The sequence below is a fragment of the Mytilus edulis genome, chromosome 6 (genome assembly GCF_963676685.1).
Source record: "Mytilus edulis chromosome 6, xbMytEdul2.2, whole genome shotgun sequence".
NCBI classification, from domain to species: domain Eukaryota; kingdom Metazoa; phylum Mollusca; class Bivalvia; order Mytilida; family Mytilidae; genus Mytilus; species Mytilus edulis.
In genome coordinates, this window is record NC_092349.1 from 45608289 (window position 1) to 45629034 (window position 20746).

Sequence of the window (20746 nt, forward strand, 5' to 3'; positions counted from 1 at the left end):
TTATGGCACTGCACGTATGACATGATCGTAAAGGAAATATGAAGTAAACAAACTATCACTCATCCACTATCTTTTAATCATATCGAAAAAATTGTACAGATTTTCTTCAAAGTAATCAAATTTTTTGTCTTAATTTTTGATAGTAATTTTACCTTTATTGACTAATTTAACCTATCTATACATGCAGTGCAGTTTGATTTGTTTTGTTTCCTATTGTTTTTCTTTTTTGTTTTGTTTTTTTGTTTTTTTTTTGTTTTTTTTTGGAGGGGGGGGGGGGGTGGGTTATCGAAGAATATGGTCATCTCGATGACTTCTTTCATCTGCCATTAAAAACATTGCTAAATATTAGCGCCAGTGTACATCCCAGTCAGAATGGGGATGTTAAATTCGAACCTTGTGGAAAGAGTGAACGTTAAACAACCTTACATATTTTATATTTATAAACATTTCGAATATAAATAATAATTGGATGAAAAGTTAACAGTTTAACTCATAAGAACATGTTGAATCCGTATACATTACTAATTCTGCACACAGAAATCAATGCTACATGTATATAAGTATATCGATGATTTGCATTGTTTTTAAATAATGAGACCTATATCCGTCGTCGTTATACAATGTTATACGAGTTCACACTTTTGTCGATGGATTTATATTGATATTTATGTCGTATGATAACTGGGAAACTTCGGAGGTGATATCGATGGTTAAGTACATGTCGTCTGGTCTAAACTACATACTAAAGGTTAATCTGTACTGAAACAAACAATTTACCATGCATCTACTCGTTATTTTAAAATAACGAGTAGATGCATGGTAAATTGTTTGTTTTTCTGTTAACTTTCTGTAATTTAGAAATAAATGTTAGTATTCTATAAATATAACATATTGATTTGGGTCAAATGCACATGATCGAGACTGACAACTTATGTCCCTTCAATTTGTAGGCAGGAAAAGAATGACGTCTTAAACAGCATATTTGATACAAGACATATTTTCTTTTATTAACTATTTAAAATCCATCAACATGATCAATTCATAATGGGTTTAAATACTGTGAAAATAATATAAACAAACAAACATATGATCATGAGTATTGAAGACTATAAATAACTTCAATAGTGAAATAGATATCATATATATAGACACACATTATAAATATTATTGATTGGTGTGCGTAATAAGGAAGAAGGCAATACACACAAGTGTCGACGTGATCGTGGAATGAATCTATTTCAAGGTAATAAATGACATTAGTTTCGTCTTTATTTTCTAAACGTGACATTAACACGATTAGTATGTAACAGATACACTGTTAATATGCATTTTCATCCAACCAAAATATTTCTCTTTCGTTATATTACTAAAGCCAACATAAACACTTTATTATGTGTATTGAGGGTTCAACTTCTTGTTCTGTAACAGTAAACTTTAGCTTCCGTATTGTTAAAGTTATTGCCTCCTTTTTGAAATGAAACAAACTTGGTTTTTCAAATCAACATAGCACAATGACAGTGAAGGCTGTCATAACCTTGATAACTTATGTTGTGTGTGTGTGTTTTAAACAGATGTATGTCACCACAAAATATAAATTTGCCATATATTAGCTATGTTCGTGCAAGCTCAATATGTGTCTTTTAAGAGTTCAAATACTGACATTGCCAAACAATATTCAACAGTTCATTCGCGAATTTAATATCCATTTTTATTTCTTTAAATCTTTTTTTATTTCCCGACCTTGTACTCGTTAAAATATTTTTTTACATTTTTAATCCGTTTTAATGCAAAGTCATTGACAATGTGTTGACCACATCTAATATTAAATGGCGTCAGATGAGGGATTGTATTGGGTTTGTCACATGTGGAATGATCAGGTTTTATTTGAACTTAAAAAAAACCTCTATTGACACTCTATAAACGTTACACTGTAACAAGAGGCAGACAAACGATACAAATAACAACTTACGAATTTTAAAAATACGACGTTGCAACTAATGTTAAAAATATCGAATATATTTCAAAACTTTTATAATTAGGGACTGTTTTAAATTGATATGTGATGTCTCATTCCTAATGTGATTTAGCGAAATGAGGGAAGATATACATATACAATGTAAATAAAATCAATTTAGATTCACATGTTGACCCTAACTTTTAACATTTTTACTTTTTATGAATGATTATTTTATTTTGTTCACTCATCGTTGTCAATAAAATAGAACTTGTTTCGACTGTAATACAAGTGAGAGGTTCAGCTAGCTATAAAACCAGGTTTAATCCACCATTCTCGACATGATAAAATGCACTTACAAAGTCAGGAATATGACAGTTTGTCAATTCGTTTGATGTCTTTGAACTTTTGATTTTGCCATTTGATTAGAGATTTTCCTTTCAGAATCTTCCGCGAAGTGCAGTATTACTGTAATTTTACTTGTTTGAACCTGTCAGTGTTTGAATCATGACATTTCATGACACCCAAAACTTGATTGTCATAGAAGATGAGTTGCGCATGCCTTAAATTCAGTGGCAAATATTTCATTCATAATGTGTCCGACATAACATGAACAATCTTTACAGTAAAAAAAGTGAAAGTCTGAAAAACAGGTAATTTGAATTGAAACTAATAATTTACTTTATTATATTTGCACAGCAACAATGAGTCGCATAGACCATGAGTCAGTGCCATGAGTGAAACATGTTTCGCGCTTGCATTTTGTTCCAGAACAGATAGCTAGTATCAAGAAATGTGACACATGCTAGTGGATAAAGAGAATGACAGATTTAAAAACAAGAGTAATGAGGAGTCGATTCATTGTATTTATAGCTGGACTGCAGGTTAGTAGGAATACAGTGGCTTTGAAAAGCTTGCATGTATAAAGATTATAGAAAGGAAGAGAAGGAGAGAGCAAGGAATAAAACTAGGATAAAAAGCTCTCGAGTGCGGCTATGAGACTGTTTGAAATGTTCATTGTGATACACAGCTTGGGTTCGTGTTTTTTTTCTCAAAACAATGGTATGCACAGATACATTGATAGTTTTGATTAGTTGGTCAGTTCTTCTTCCATGTGAGTTTAATTTGAATGTCCAATTAGTAGTTAATCTATGTTATACATGTGGTCCTAGGACGGGAAAAATACATCGGAGAAGAAAAAGACAACCTGCACCATTGATGATTAAAACATTTCTTAAAAAAAGGAGGGACGAAAGATACCAAAGGGACAGTCAAACTCGTAAATCTAAAACAAACTGACAACGCCATGGCTAAAAATGAAAAACAAAAACAAAAAAACAATAGTACACATGACACAACATAGAAAACTAAAGAATAAACAACACGAACCCCACCGAAAACTAGGGGTGATCTCAGGTGCTCCGGAAGAGTAAGCGTCATGTGAAGCAAGAAATAGTTATTCTTTCGTGTACCTCAGATCTTCCTCGGTATTTTGGGTTTGCGTGTTAAAAAAGGTTTTCTACGTATGCATTTGCTTTCCTTTTATTTATGTCACTTGCTTTTGTCGATCTTTCTCCGACTTTCGAATTTGGCTTCTCCCAATTATATTTTTCTAAATCATTTATTATTTTTTTATTGGGTGGGGGACGTAGTTCGTTGTCAATCAGTCGACAGTACCGTTACTTTAATTCGTTTCTTGCGAGGCAATTTTTTTTAATCCTGGCAGTTAAAGCCTCACCTTGGTTTAAAGACGGGTATGCTAGAAGGTAGTGGACGGTTACTTGAAAATATGAATCGCAAAATAGGTGTAGGGTGATCATACTCTTGATAGGTCACACAAAGATACTGTCTCCGAAAAAATCAGATTTGTGGAATTATATCATTAAAAAATATTTTTTGTGCGCATTAAATCAATATATTTCAATGAAACTTCGTGTTAAAGGCTTAATTTTCAGCATTCGTTTAGGGGTTAGAATTAAGATCTGTTCCTGATCGATAACGTTATATCTATAACCTCCTCGAAAATGTTTTTTTTACAAATTTGTGGATACCCAGTGTAAGATCCACTATGTCTCTTAACTTTATAAATTTTACTTTTGTCAACATGTATGAATGATAAAGGCAACAGTAGTATACCGCTGTGCAAAACTCATAAATCCATGGACAAAAAACTAAATCGGGGTAACAAACCAAAACCGAGGGAAACGCATTAGATATAAGAGGAGAACAACGACACAACACCGAAACGAGACACACACAGAAACGGACCAAGCATCAGACAAAACACCACGAGAATAACAAATATAACATGAAAACCAAATACATGAATTTGGGATAGACAAGTACCGTGCCACGTCTTATCTCAATATCTCAAAAATAAGAGAAAACACAAACGACTCAACGTTAAAATGCAACACACACAAAAACGAACAATAATAAAACAATGGCCATCTTCCTGACTTGGTACAGGACACTTTTAAAGGGGAATAAAAGTGGTGGGTTGAACCTGGTTTTGTGGCATGCCAAACCTGGCACTTTAATGGCAAAGTTAAATATAACATTGAAATGTCAACATAATATTACAGGACTAAAATACAAATACATAGGAGAACATATTAGACAAAGAAAAACATGATTAATAGTTAACAAAAATCATCAGGTTTAAAATTCAAGACGCCAAAAACGCGCCTTGTCCACACAAGACTCACCAGTGACGCCCAGACATAAAAGATCGAAAGTGAAAAAAAGTACACAGTTGTACAGCACTGAAGATCAAAAGTTGAAAAGGTTTCGCCAAATACGGCATTGTTTTTATGCCCGGGATAAAAACATTCTAATTATATAGAACAATTCATGCTATTGCAAACAGTAAATTTTATCAAATGAATATGAAAGAGATATACATAAAGAAACTGAAGTATTAACTAATTACAGAAAACTAAACCCGAATACATAACGCCCAGATATAAAAGATCGAAAGAGAAAAAAAGGTACAAAGTTGTACAGCACTGAAGATCAAAAGTTGAAAAGGTTTTGCCAAATACGGCATTGTTTTTATGCACGGGATAAGAACATCCTTATTATATAGAACACTTAATGCTATTGCAAACAGTAAATTTTAACAAATGAATATGAAAGAGATATACATAATGAAACTGAAGTATTAACTAATTACAGAAAACTAAACCCGAATACATATTGCTAAGTTTATCACAAAATAGACACACCCGAATCAGTCCAGGCGTCAACGTAATTAGAAAAATGTGACGTCACATACGATGGCGAAAAGGCACAAACGTTATGCCACATTTGAATTTATGAAATTTAGAAACAGCATGACGTCACATATGAAAAACTATCGTTCAAAAGTGAGATAGGATTAGGATTGATTTAAGATTGTATTAGAACTAAATACTGATAATTCATTTAAACAAATGACGCATGTAATAACTGGGAGAACAATTAAGTATTGATTATATTAAATACGGTAGGAGAGAACTCCATAAAATGTAGGAATGTCAAGTGCCTGTTCAAAACTTTGCCTACCAACATTAACAAGTTCTTTGTAGAAAAGAAACCCACCGTTATGACCTCTTGTTTGGATCAGTTTTTTTCCGAGTAGAGTTATACTTTGTCAGTTACTTTTAAACAAAAATATCCGTATCTAGCTTATCCACTTTATGATGCATCTTGGATTCGCATCCGGCAACAAAATTTTACTATGTTATGTTGCTCTATGTTACTTTCCTTACTCATTTCCGTGAATGGTTTACACATAAAAAAGATGCCTTTTAGTTCTTTATTAATAAAGATAGATAAAATACTCTCAGTGAGTCAACTTCAAGGGATATTGAATATATTTCCTGGAAATATTTTTTATTTTCGAACTCCGATAGCATTCCCGTTACATAAAATAATATTAATGCGGGGTTCACACATTGCCGATTATTGCTCCCGTTTGAGATCAGACAGCGATACAACACGAAAAGTGAATAAGTCGGAATAGTATCTCAATTATATGGAATGTCCTATTATTGTCTGAACGCAGTCGATTTAGTTCGTAACAGATTCTTACTGGTAGGGAAGGGTCCAAATAGTTCGACAAAGCACCCCGACAGTTAGGTACGTCCCGTAAAATTCGGGGAAACTCAGCCGATTTTATCTAGTCGGATTACAACCGTGCCTATGTCGTGACAGATTCTGCTGTATCGAATCGAATTCCTTACAATGTTCTTGTGCATTCTGAAACAGGGGAATCTGGAGAAATTTTTCATTGCTGTTATTCTGCCGATTGAGTCCAGATTGCATCCAGATCTTGTCGATTGCGAACCGTTTTTGCCGAAACCATTTCGAAACAGTCCCTTTATTAATTCGAAATTCGTCAATGATACCCACGTCAGAGTCCCGACAATTACAGAATACAATGCTTCTGAGACCAAACAAAGCCGTTTGCAATGCAATAGAGCGGACCGTGATGGGGTTACGTTCCGACAGTACATGATCGTCCCGAGTATGCAGACAGTTTTTCGAACGGATAACTTCCGTTAGCGTCGGTTCACTGTCTTGTCATTAACTGATCTCTGTCGGATTACATTCGGTATACGCAGTCGTGACAGACTCGGTCGAATTTTACCTGGCAATAGATACAAATCGGATTAGAAGCGGATTTAGAACGGGATTATCGGGATAAATTTGCTTGGAAACGGTTGAATATCGACGCTTCCTGAACAAGATCTGGTTGTTGTCGTATTTAAATTATTTGTTTACAAATTTTAATTAAAGTTTGAATTTCCTTCCACGATACATAGAATCTTGATCAGACTTTTAATAAATTTTAATCGGAAATGTTCCTGTCAAGGACCGCAGTAAAAATCATGATTATGTCACCCCAGCCTAACGGTACCAAATGTCCTTCACCAGAATTATACAGAATAATCCCGACTCGAATACACCTTAATTCTTAAAAAGAAACCACATATATAGGCATTTCTTTATCCATGCATTGTATAATAAATGAAACCCTTTGTTTATAAAGTAACTGAAGGCGATAGTTATGAATTATCAACATTTACAAATATAGATTCCGACAAATTCTGCCTTCGATATTTCTGAAATTGTCAGAAACATATCCGTCTAAATATTTTGCCAGACACCAATGTATTAAAAAGACCGAAACACTATTAAGAAAGATTGAAATAAAGTATAAATGGGAGTTTATCTGCAAAGAGTATTTAAAAATTATTTTCATGATTAAAATAGAATTGAGAATGGAAATAAAACCTCGAAAGATAACTTGAATCGTACGCATGATAGGTATAAGATACGTTTGTTAAGTGATCTTATGTCAGTAAATTAAAGGCGGGAATTCGAAAAACCACGTGCTCAATAAAATTTCAATATTCCTATCATTTTTTCGTCATAATAAAAACAAAATCATATGAACAATCATTCCAGTGTGTAATTTTAAAAGTCTTGGAATACTTTGTTTAAACTTAAGAGACGTATTCAATCAAATTTGATGGTTGATAATAACCCGTCTCATTACTTCCGTACGTTGAGTTACGTACGTATGTCATTTTATTGGAAACTTCTAATGAGCATAGAAAATGACAAGATAGAATTATGTCGATTCTAATAGGACAATTTTGACCTTTTGTACTTTGAAGCGGACCTTTAATATACCAACACTTATGTCTCTTCTGATCAGCAGAGTTATTTAAAATATAAATGACGCTGCAATATCTTTTTTGACGTCTACAACAAGCAAGCCATGCTATTTTTGGATAAGACCATGGTTTTGTTCCAAAACGAAAGACGGAAGTCATATTATAGTATGTATTTGCAAGCCCAAAGTTAGAAAAAAAATTGTCAAATAACGTTTAATACTTATTTCTGACATGTAAATTTTCTCTACAGATTGTGCCGTTTGGTATACCATACAGGTTTACTTGTCCGAAACAGCCACACTGGCAAATTCTGTCCAAACACACTTGTACGCATGCAAGAAACTACACTTGTTTATTGGACATCCTAACTCTTGAATATCGCCAGAACTGTAAAGGACCAAAGATAATTGCTCCAGGTATAGTTCATCTAATATTAAGGTAATGTACACTAGACAATTTTGACAATGCTTTTTCTATTCCACTTATTTTGTTATCTTTTATCAAATGAAACAAGTAATCAAGTGCAGACTGTCATACAACTCTGTAGACTATAGAGTATTTGAAAATGCAACTTCTTTGCTGGGCAGTATCGTTGAAACATCTCTTACATTTCATAAGGTTCAGTTGTAATTCATACAGAATGACCAAAATGTAATCTTAGTTACAATTGACCGTCAGCTTTTTATTGTATATTACAGATAAACTAAATGGTGTATTTGCATTCTTGACATACGCAACTATGTAATTGTATTAATTTGACTGTCAAAACCTTATCATCTGTGCATAAACTCATCATAGATACCAGGACTATATACGCCAGACGCGCGTTTCGTCTAAAAAAAGACTCACCAGTGACGCTCGAACCTTTGTTAATATTAGTTGATAATTGTAGGTTCAAAGTATATATGGCAACCGAACTTTAACAGAGGTGAATGTGATGGAGAAAGATACCAACCATTCATTTTTCGCACAGAGGGGTATTCTTATTGTTCGTTTATGAAAAGTCGGTGCTGTAGTGAAGGTCAAGCAACTTTCAGCAATGGTAGTGCCAAAACGGATAGATCATGTTATTGTGATAGCACTAGAGGATATTTTTTTGTCAGTTCAACACTACATGACACATATTGTGAACCTTCTGAGGAGGACTGCTTATGTCATAAAAATGTCACAGAAACCACTACCAAAATATATAAAACAGGTAATCTACTTGATAGATATAGGAAGATGTGGTGTACGTGTCAATGCGACTCTTCATCCAAATAACAATTTATAAAAGTAAATTATAGGTCAATGTACGGGCTTCAAAACGGCCTTTAACACGAAGCTTTTGCTCACACCGAACAACAAGCTATAAAGGGCTCCAAAATTACTTGTGTAAAACCATTCAAACGGGAAACCCAACGGTCTAATCTATAAAAAAAAAACGAGAAACGAGAAACAAGTATAAATTACATAAACAAACGATAACTACTGTACACCACATTGACGACTTAGGACAGGTGCAAACATTTGCAGCGCGATTAAATGTTTTAATGGTACCAAACCTTTTCCCTTTCTGAAACAATATCATAACATCACAACATAGAAAAACACGATAAAATATTAATTGGATGGCTTAACTCAATTAAAAAACGTAAATCAACACACTATGAACGAATAAATTTTATGTTTAATCAAATTAAAGAGGAGCAAACAATATTAGAGGAGCTGTCAAACTCATAAATCGAAAATAAACTGACAACGCCATGGCTAAATATTAAAACCAATTGTGCCATTGTGCCGAATTCGTGTTGCGAAAATAGTGTTTTATCAAATGATAAATATGGATGCTTTGTATGCACAAAGTTCCGACACATTGTACAAGAACAGAAATGAAACTGTTATTTCCAACACCAATTACAGTATTAAATGTTGATAATTACATCATTAAATGTTGATAATTACATCATTAAATGTTGATAATTACATCATTAAATGTTGATAATTACATCATTAAATGTTGATAATTACATCATTAAATGTTGATAATTACATCATTAAATGTTGATAATGGACTACTACAAGCGTAAAGACGTCCCCACATTTTCTGCTTTAAAAACAAGGGAAAAAACATATTCATGAACATCTATACTTTACCATGCTCTGGCTTGTCCATTACATACAAGGTTATTTTTCATTATTTACTAGAACTAAAACCGTGGCAAAAGATAGCAGAGGGACAGTCAAACTCAGAAATCGAAACCAAACTGACTATGCCAAGGCCAAAAAACAAAAAAAGACAAACAGACAAATAATAGTACAAAAGGCACAGCATAAAAAAAAACTAAAGACTTAGCAACACGCACCCTACCAAAAACTGGAATTGATCTCATGTGTTCCGGAAATGTAATCAGATATTGCTTCACATGTGGCACCTGTCGTGTTGATTATGTTATTACAAATCCGGTAAATAGTATAATTCGGTAGGTCACATTCGTGAAAAGGAACTTATTCGATATCATCTGTGAAACGGTTAATCCATAACGGTCAAGCAACTCGTGATGGCATTCGTAAAATTAACGAAGGAATGATTTCAACTTAACCATTTGGAACTCTTGGTTACATTAAGTAAAAACAAACAAAATACTGAATTTCGAGGAAAATTCATAACGGTAAATCCCTTATCAAATGGCAAAATCAAATGATAAAACACAACAAACGAATGGACAACAACTGTCATATTCCTGACTAAGAACATGAATTTTAAAATGTAGAAAATAGCTTCCTTGTGAGCAGCAACCCCCAGCAAATCCCTATCAAGGAAGTCATGATAGGAAATACAAGTCAGGGAATATCAGTTGGGAGATTTATACTCCATATGCAGGCGCTGCTGGAAATTTGCTACATAGAAGTCGAAAGTTCACAATTGGGAAGCTTAATTCACACTGGGAAGCTAAAATCATTTCTTTTGTGGTAAAGTTTTGTTTTCAATCGACCCTCATTGTAAATTTCTAGATGCAAGTCAATAAATGAGGCAGCCTTCACTGTATCTGTTGTATTCTTTATCTCTAGTTCAATGGGGTAGATGCATTCACCATTCACAAAACTTTAAATAAATTTAAGAGAGAACATCATTTATATAGCGGAAAGTAAAGTAAAAGGATACTGCTTTTTTCCTAAGAAGTTCCTGTATGTAGTCAGCCTCATGATAATAAAAAAAAACAAGTCGGCAAAAAGAGGGACACAATTGGTACCCATTTTGAATGCAGACAATCCATTCAAAAAATGTTGAAAAACAGGTACACTGTTAACAAAATAAATTATTATTTATATGAGATTGTTAAGAAAGACAATGATCTCAACATGATTGAAATGACAATTTATGTTAATCAATGTTGATCAATCCCCATTTTCATTCTCAATTTGATGATTTTTTTAAACTTTTAAGCTACTGTTTTTGATGATATTTTTTAACTTTTAAGTTACTGTTTTACTTAAAGAATGCATGCTGAATATTTACAGGCTGGCATAATGTGGATTATACGACAATTCTGCCAAGCGTACAGTAAGTATATCTATACAACCTTTTCTACTTTTTTACCAATACCAACAGTCATCAAAAGTTTTGACGAATCATTTATCGACATGGTTCTTATTTTTAAACTGTAGTTAGATCTCTCAGAAGACCACAAGGAAAACCCCATACAATGAAATATAAATGCATCCATGGGGTCCGAAAACCTTAGAACAGAAGTAATCTTTGAACTAAGTTCAAAATGTATCTGTTTTACTTCAACAGAGGCAGGAAATGTGATCTATCGCTGTTAAAAGGAACCAGCAAGTTTGAAGGTATTAAATACAGTTCCGTTGTATTGGAATTATCACTGTTACCTGTAACCTGTAACAGAAATAGTTGCAAACTTTACTTAAATTGTCTTTATCAGAGGTTCGGTCTTTCTTAAATGGTCACCTAAAAAACGTCTGAAAATAACCCAAAATCTCAATGTTGACAGAATTGATCATAGTGTATTTATCAATGCACATGAGTCGTCTTTTTGATTAATCAATTCTTTTAGGTTTGAAAAGTAACTCGATGCAAAACTTTGCAAAAGTAAAGTAAATTGACAATGCCTTCATCGCCAACGCGCAGTACTGAACATCATATTGGTCTTGTTAAATTTTGTAAACTTGTTATAACCTATTTTGAAATATGAAGATATACTATTCTAAAGTAAGTAACATTTACTCTTTAAAACTAAAGGGATGTATTGACAACACAAAGGTTATTACCTTACGAGTGAATTAATTACGGGGGATAATATCTCAACATTTGTACTACTTTATACAATATTCATCGGGTCTAAGTCACTTCAAAGTGAAATTAACGTAATTTTATGATTTGGACGCAGGTACTAGGCATAGAAAATACCAAAAAGGTGTGTTAAGCGGTTGTATGTTCGAAATAGAAACATTTCCTAAGATATATCTAAACAGCAAGTTGAAATCTTGTATTATTGAAGGGGTTGTGACAGAATAAGTTTCTAATCGATGTGCACTGCTTCATATTGAATGTAGCCTCAGAGCGTTGTTATATGTTAGACTAGGGGCATAAACTGTACCACTTGAAAGTTCTTGCATGTTTGGTTATAGATTGTTTTCCTTAACAAATTCCATCGATGGACAATATGTATAGAGGGATGAAACAATGTAATAAGTATGACACAGATGACAATTTTGCAACGGGAGAGTTGATATTACATGGCATGGATGAGTGACTTTCATCAGCCGCCTTGATATCAAATTGAAAAAACTCTCAACTTGATGAAACCTTGACTTATCAAAAAATGAAATAATCTTTGTTCATATGAACGCATGAAAGTTTTATCATTTATATTATTAAAAAAATAATTCAACCTATACTAAATATATTAATGACCTCTTTACCTACCACGCTGTAAGCACAAAACTTACAAACATCTTAACTCTTCTGAGATATTTTTTAATTGATTGTTGATTCACCCAATTTGTATTATGATAATTCAATCTTACAGATTATAAGTTTTGCTTTAACAGGTCAGAAGTCATGCATAATACTGTTAGAGACTACGATGACAATATGTATAACATAAGACGGAATGGTAAGTTTGAATTATTCATAAAACTGATCAAATCTTCAAATCCACCCAGTGATTGAAACAAGGGCTGTTTTCTATGAAATTCAAACTGTATGTACGTGGTAACAGTGGCTATAATATAGTATAGGACTCAAACCGCTGTTTTAAGGTTATATCCCAAAAATTGTATCAATTCGATTAACAAACAAACAGATTAAAATGGTGCAAGGGCTTGCATACTGTCCCGTAGGTTAACGCAAAATCGGTCTATTTGTTAGGGAGTAATTGCAAATTGGCCCATGGAGGTATTTGCAGAAGTTTTAGTATCGCAAAAGCTCTAATAAGTAATGATTCAGTTATCCACCAAAACACCAGATGCACATTTCGAAAATGTATTTTATAACAGTTTGTACGCATTACGAAATATTTCATCTAATAAATGCATAATCAAGACGTTTAAATAAAAATTAAACCTGAATGTCTATGGTTTTATCATATGTTTACAGGAAATGAAAATGCCAGAAATGATGCTGCTTGTCATGTTCTGGTCATGCTGATTTTGATGTTGATCATACCTTATCGTAAGTGTTTTAAGTATGAACATGTTAATCGACGAGTTAAACCTGTTCATACATATGTTTGCGTTACATTTTGCCGTTGATTTAGAATAATCTTTCATAATGTTCCTAATCTCATGTGCATACTTGTACTTTCTTCCTGAGTGTTTCTTGTCCAAAAATCAATAACATCCAGAAAAAGACATATTACTATTGGCCCAATATGTAATATGATTCATTAAACTCAGGTATAATATATTGTTATTGAAAACAATATTCAATCAGAAAGGTATGGATGAACGGATGCCTAGTGTCATTTTCTACTTTGCCTTTTTAGTAGACCTACAAGCTTGGCATGTTTTTCTATCTATGCACTATAAAAAAAAATGTGAAATAACACAACATAAAAAAAACAGACTGTAAAAATCAGTTAGGCAATTTTTAATTATCAAATTTGAACTTAACAGAAAAAAAAGAAAAAAAAGAAAAAAATACGTACAGTTCCCCCTTCTGTATTAATGCTGTAAAACAAATAAACATTTTAATTTGTTTGAGGGCGGTGGTAATTGAAAATTGATTTCTTTTCTTTTTCAAAGTCAAACTAAAATGTACATGCAGTATGACCAAGTTTCAATCATTTACCTCTGCATATTTGCTTTGTATATTCTTTTATTATAATTATTTTGAGGTGAAGTTCGGCCACTTTGTCTAAAGTTTATTGACAAATTCAATGGGAAGACGAAAGTCATTTTTAAGTAACTAATACACCATTTATTAAAGTTGTTACTCATTTTCAGCGTTTGCTGTCTTTCTTATGAAGATTTGGCCAAGATGTTGGATCCCTCTGTTTATGTTTATACAATGTGAGTGTTGGATCGTATTACATCAACATACGTAATACGAAATACGAAATAAAAATGGAAAAAATTATTCTGCATTTTAAAATGAAAAAAGTTGTTGATTATGAAAACACAGCAACATGCATCAATGGCATTTAAAAGACGATCAAAGTCATGTCAAACAGCAACAAATCAAAGTGTAAACCATTAGTTACTTGGTGATTTTAATATTTAAGATTAGTAACAATACTTTATATGAAAATAGAAGTGAGAAAAATGGGTCTGAAAATATAAAAAAAAAATGTGGTATGATTACCAATGAAACAATTTTAGTCTCCACAAAAGACCAAATGACACAAAAATTAATTATAGTTCACCGTACGGCCTTCGATAATGAGCAAAGCCCATAACGCATAGTCAGCTATAAAAGACCCCATAATGACAAATGTATAAAACAATTCAAACGAGAAAACTAACGGCCTAATTTATGTATAAAAATGAACGAAAAGCAAATATACGACACATCAACAAAACGACAACCATTAAGTTGCAGGCTCCTGACTTGGGACAGGCACATACATGCGGAATGTGGCGGGGTTAAGCATGTTAGCGGGATTTCAACCCTCCCCTTAACCTGTGACCGTGGTGTAACATTACAACATAAAAACGAACTATAAAAATCAGTTGAAACAGGCTTAACTCATCAAATACCATGATTTATTCTGAGAAAATCATATTCCTTTGGAGATGGTTAAATAGAATTGAAACACGGAACCCCCATTCAATCAATATTTGACCGAAATGTTACATTTTTCCTTGTTTTCTGTTTTTGGAGTTTCTCATTTTTATATAATTTCGTTTCAAGTTCCGGACTCAAAAATTTCGTAAACTAAAATCCTTGGTGATAAGATGTGTTTTTACTGTTCGGAACCCACCAGAGGTGAATACAGGGCGCAGTTCAACCGGGTCCTTTTGACATCCTTCACCCTATAGAGAATAATTTATATTTTAATTGATTTACCAATTAGTCTGTCATTACAAAATACTTGTATAACTAGAAATGAGATTTTTTAGTTATTTATCACTAGTAATTTTTTGATCGATAGATCAAATTGATGCAGTCTGGCGCAAAGCGTGTCATTTGAGCAAACGTTAACGTGTTGTATCTAATATGTATTTCTGTGCATTATTTATCTTTTGACAAACCTTTAAAACTTAACAACCGCGTCCTTCATTCCAGATTTAAATAACCTTACTACAGGATAAAATATTCTTGAACCGATATCAGTAAATATTTGGTTATAACGGTTCTAGCGGCACAATTGTCACTTATCGTACTCTGTTGACCACTTCTATTGTCTTTATTGTCACGTTTTCTATTTACTGTGGATAAATGCACTTGAGCCTAATTGAACATATATTTGATACATTTATAACAGACCCATGCCATCCCATACACAAGTCGGATATCCGTGTGATTGAAAGTAGTTTTTCAACAATCGCAAATAATTGACTTTAGTAAACAAAAATTATGTCTCGTTTCAATACGTTAGTGTGTACATTCTGAATATGGTTTAGTCTATATTGTTTTACCATTAATTGTGTATGTTATCCTTTAGCAAATGATTCTTCTGTGGGATGTTCTACTAAAATTTATTTCATCTTGATAAATAGCGATACATCCCTTCCCAACACACAAACACATTTATAATAACAGTGCATCGATTTTTTTCAGACTTTCAGAATCGTTCAGCGAAAAATACTGATGAAGAGCGAATAAATACGGAATCTGGGACTTCGAACAAAAACGTCTCATGCCAAAATATGTTAACTGGATTTGAAAAGTGTGTTCTTCTGAGATACATGTCAACTCTTAGTAATATAGAGATCCTAGAGTTTGCCTTAATATTACTGAAGAAAGGTTTGATTAGAAAATACGCTTATTCATGTATAGAATCCTGTTATAAAGACATCAATAATCAAAACATGAGATATGATGTCGTTAAGAATGTTTTGAAAATGCGTGCAGATTTGAGAAATGTGGTATTTGTAATGTACAATATTGATAACAAGTATAAATCGTGTGCAATTCAGTTGTTTACCACTTTTAAAAATGTATTAGAATTAAGGCCCGTAGCTGTATCAAAAGTGGACGTTCAAGATCGAACTTTTATCCAAGCATACTTTGATGTTATGAAAAAAAGCGTTCAGAAAATGGAAATGTCAAATCCAGTCGAATATTTATCAAATCTTTCGCAAAAATTACAAATGAGAGTAAACATATGTAATCAGTCTAATGAGAGAGTATTTACAGAGATGTGTGATAAATACATTGTTTTAGTGGCACTCACAATCGATGCATTAGCTAATAAAACTAACGAGGTAGATCCAGAAGGTAATCTGTTCAATGAAATAGAAAATATAATATCAAGGTCTTCTTGTCCAGATCTTTCACGATGCATGCTGTACGGACGCAAAGCTGTTGCACTGTCATTTGACGGGAAACAGACAGAGGGAGAGGGTATGGTAATCAGGGCTCGTGAATGTGCTGATAACATCGTACCATGTCTAGAAACTGTTGATTTGTACTATAAAATAGTTTTGTTCCGAAGGGCATGGTATGAAAATAACCCCGAGAACGAGCTGGAGATGATAATGAATTATACCAATATAGCGAGAGATATATTGAAAGACATGAGTGGTGATCTCATGCTTTTCTGGTTTAGAAGATTTGCTGTTCGTTTACTGTTTTGTTATCTCGGACTCGGTATGCGCTGTAGATTTATTCCTAATTACCAAATTCAGCCCGACTATATACAAAAATCGGAGAGTTTATTAGGACAATTTGACTCAAAGACCGCTGAGATTCGTATTCAAATGTTTTTTTATATAGCAAAAGCCCGTCTATTTCATTTAAAAGGTGATATAGAAAATGCCATTTTAAATAATGATGAAGCTCAGAAGATAGCCAGAAAAGGCGGTTACAGTGAGCTAAAAACAATTCTGGATAATGAAACGATAATGCGAGAGAAAAGTTGGTCCTTACCCTCGAAACACCTTCAAAACCATCCTTTTTAATAATTCTAATACAGTTTTATAGTTAATATTTATAACAAGGATGCATTTTTCTTTTCGGAGTATGCAAGCACTTTTCAATCTTTCTAAAATAAGGAAGAATCTAGTATGAAAATCCATACTTGCAAATTGTCTAGATTTCGATTGCCACGTTATACCATCAAAGCATTATGTGATTTAGCTTTATCGATAATAATCTTCTCATACTGTATTCGTTGGATATATATATGAGTATGATCGTGTGATTACCAATACAATGAATAAGACAAAATAACAATGTTTGTTTTGAAAGGTACATGCAATTGACCAGCTAAATGCTTAAATTTACAACTATGACATAAAATTTGGTTGTTTTTTTTTTTGGTTATAATTAATAGTAAACGAGTTAAATTTCTTTTTTAACATTTTAAATGTGACATTGAAAAGAAATTAATAATTGACAAGTGACAAGTCTTACTACTCCGACAATTTAAAACAATTTTAGACATTCATTGAGGTCATCTACAATGTTTTGAATAGAGTTCACATTTTCCTGGGTTTACAAGTGTTATACGTACATTGAATATATACACCAGATAGACGTTATTTTTAACTTCCAATATTTCTTGTTAATATTTTTTAAGACCTTTTTTATCTACAGTTAACAGGGTTCTCCATTGGATTGTGAAAACCTTAATATACATTGTTTACTTTAACGTTATAAAGTAAAAGTAACGTTTCGCTCATGTTCAGTCTCTCGTGTCTAACTAAAGCAATAATTAAGTCAAATCAATTAAATGTGTATTATCATAAGTATGCTACTTTTTTCTTTTTTGTTTACATGTACCGGATAGATACTCATTTTAGTCATTATTTGGTTTCCTCATATAATTTAAATAGACCAAATTATCAATTAAAAACTCATTGCCGCCTGGTTGGGATTTATCTTGTCACAGCATTCAAGGCAGCATGATGATAATAATTGTATACTATGTTTACTTATCGGACTGTGTAAAGACAATCGTTGATAGAGTATTATTTTGCATGACAATGATTAACAAGAATTGTTTTGACTTTGAGTTTGGAGCACATTATCTTTTTGTTTATATTTATTTTACAAATTTTATTGCTTTTTGTTGGTTACTTATTTATTTTATTTACTCATTTGTTAACAGATTTTATTTTTATTTATGGAATTATTTTACAATTTTATTATTTACTGTTTACAAAGATATATTCAGTTTGTTGTTATTCCTTATGATCTGTCTTTAGGCATATCAGATTTTTAATTTCGTAATCAATTGTAAGATATTTGCGATCTGTGATTAATTCTAAAAACTATCTGTAAAATGTCATTATGTTCCGTCCTGAATAAGATATCTAACAGTCCAAATAATAGTGATTTCTTAAACATTTCTTTTATCGATTAAAAGGTATTTCAATATTTCGAATATGTTTCTTAGTAGCATCCAATAATTTATTGCACTAGTTTCATGACGTTCCTTACACACTTTCATCTAATTTGAAAATCTGATCTTCTGTTTGAAAAATTTATGAAATAATATTTAAAATATAGATATTTCAACAGTATTTATTTTTTGCCTTTTCTGTAACTTTTTTCCGACAATGAACTTGTGTCTATATATGACCGATTAACAATAAAGGTTCTTGAAAACACTGAAGAGACATTTATTGTCGAAATGTGCATCTCATGCATAAAAATTGTTGTCAATAATATCATTGCTTAAGACATTTGGTTGATTCTGATATTGATACTTTTATATAGATTGGACCGTTGATTTTCCCGTTTTAATTGTTTTACACTAGTAATTTTTGGTGCCCTTTTTAGCTTGCTGGCTCCGTGTTTGAGGCTGTACCTTGACCTATAATGGTTTGCTTTTATAAATTGTTACTTGGATGGAGGGTTGTCTCATTGGCACTCATACCACATCTTTCTATATCTACTTGATTTAGTTTGGAAGTTTGGAGTGGTACCTGTACAATACTCAGTATAACCAGCATAACTTTGGTTGTTACTGTAGATAACTTAAGACCATATCGGGATAGCACGTCAACTTATTAAAGTTATGTTATTCTTTTAAAATCCCGTACATGTAGGTACTATCCACGTAAACTCACGATCTTTCGAATTGACTTATTCCAAAAGGTTATCAATTTACTAAGTAAGTAATCTGGATATTCTTCGTATTGGTACTTGAATTGTTTTTCTTATCGATGAACTAAATAACTAGTATAAACTAAATACATATTGCTATAGAATTACAACGGCTTATTTCCATAGCTCCTTATTTTAGATATCGTTTTTGTTCATTTTGTCATGGCAACCCTTTTTTCATTTTTGTTGAGGTTAAGATAAAAGAAAAATATATTGGGTATGTATAGACAGTAGTGTATGACGTATCTTCAAAAACAACTCCTGTACAAAGTCGGGAAAACATTAGTTTTATTTAAATCGTTCCACTTGCGTTGATATAGCCGATCGTTTGGTTACACTAATTCAATTAACTTCTCTTTGAATATACCAGATGTTTATACCGATATCAGTGTTCTATATTCATTATTTTTTTTTGTATCACTTTTTTATTACTCATAAAATGAAAAATATAAACAATGTCAAAATTATGAACTAATTTATTTTCAAAATCGCCGAGATGTTATCGATCTTATGTCATCAGAAAATACTAGTCATGGCACTTGTTCACAAAAGTTGTTTTTTCTTGAAATACATATTGTAATAAATTCTAGTTTCCAATAGATTTATTAATTGTTTAACAAAAAATTGTTGTATAAATATAGTTATTTATTGTTTTTACTCATTTGGTTTAAGTTTGTTATTTTATTTCTGCATAGATTTATTATGTATATAAACTCATCATAGATACCAGGACTAAATTTTGTATAAACGCCAGACGCGCGTTTCGTCTACAAAAGACTCATCAGTGACACTCGAATCCACAAAAGTTTTAAAAAAGCCAAATAAAGTACAAAGTATTTGTTATATGTGTGTATACTCAGTAGAGTTTATGCTGACGAACTGTTGTTATACATATCGGATTTTCATTTTGTTGAGTTGTCGATCCAGTATGCTTTACAATTAAAATACTACTAGTATGTAATTATTTTCTGTCTGCAATCAGCTAATCCACAGACCGAATACTTTTATGGATGTTACATTGGGGAAAACATGCACAAAGTGTTATCACCAAAAGTGAAACAATTAACATTAATTATACCAAGCTAGTAAATAAGTAAGAACATTGCACTTGTTTTTTTCTTTCTAACCATAACCCCTCTCAAAATTGAAGATATAAAAATACGGGCAGAATATCAAAAACCGATACAAAAAGTGCTTTGATGCTATCTTTTTGCAGACCACAACCACAACGTAACATATGGAATAGATTGATCCAAGCTGTGCAACATTACAATAAAGCTGATAGATAAGTTTACCTTACTCAGACAATCAGAAAGTTTTCATTACCGAACTGTTCTTAGACTTTACATACGTTTCAAGAATAAAACAGAATTGTTCGAAATTCTAAGGATTTCCTACCCCAATAAT

At 32.3% G+C, this 20746-nt stretch overlaps 1 protein-coding gene across 3 annotated transcripts; it reads left to right on the plus strand.

The window, feature by feature from the left end:
• The first annotated feature begins 1150 nt into the window (after positions 1–1150).
• LOC139527747 (uncharacterized) lies at positions 1151–20436 on the plus strand. 3 transcript variants are annotated; one of them, XM_071323385.1, is made up of 9 exons: positions 1151–1243; positions 2654–2838; positions 7871–8036; positions 8513–8818; positions 11122–11164; positions 12673–12737; positions 13220–13294; positions 14068–14133; positions 15845–17276. In XM_071323385.1, the coding sequence occupies exons 2-9, from the start codon at positions 2776–2778 to the stop codon at positions 17185–17187; spliced, it is 2127 nt and encodes a 708-aa protein (XP_071179486.1). In that variant the 5' UTR covers positions 1151–1243; positions 2654–2775; the 3' UTR covers positions 17188–17276. The 3 variants fall into 3 exon arrangements, with proteins under 3 accessions (XP_071179486.1, XP_071179485.1, XP_071179487.1); XM_071323384.1 differs by having other exon boundaries at positions 1178–1259; positions 2684–2838; positions 14068–14147; positions 15853–20436; XM_071323386.1 differs by having other exon boundaries at positions 1178–1259; positions 2684–2838.
• Positions 20437–20746: the final 310 nt, after the last annotated feature.

What these genes read in the sequence shown, in the direction of transcription:
- LOC139527747 (XM_071323384.1), top strand. Translation starts at nt 2,776, where the DNA reads ATGACAGATTTAAAAACAAGAGTAATGAGGAGTCGATTCATTGTATTT. An exon ending in TATTTATAGCTGGACTGCAG is followed by an intron (nt 2,839 to 7,870) that starts GTTAGTAGGAAT and finishes TTTTCTCTACAG; the next exon opens with ATTGTGCCGTTTGGTATACC. An exon ending in GTATAACATAAGACGGAATG is followed by an intron (nt 12,738 to 13,219) that starts GTAAGTTTGAAT and finishes ATATGTTTACAG; the next exon opens with GAAATGAAAATGCCAGAAAT.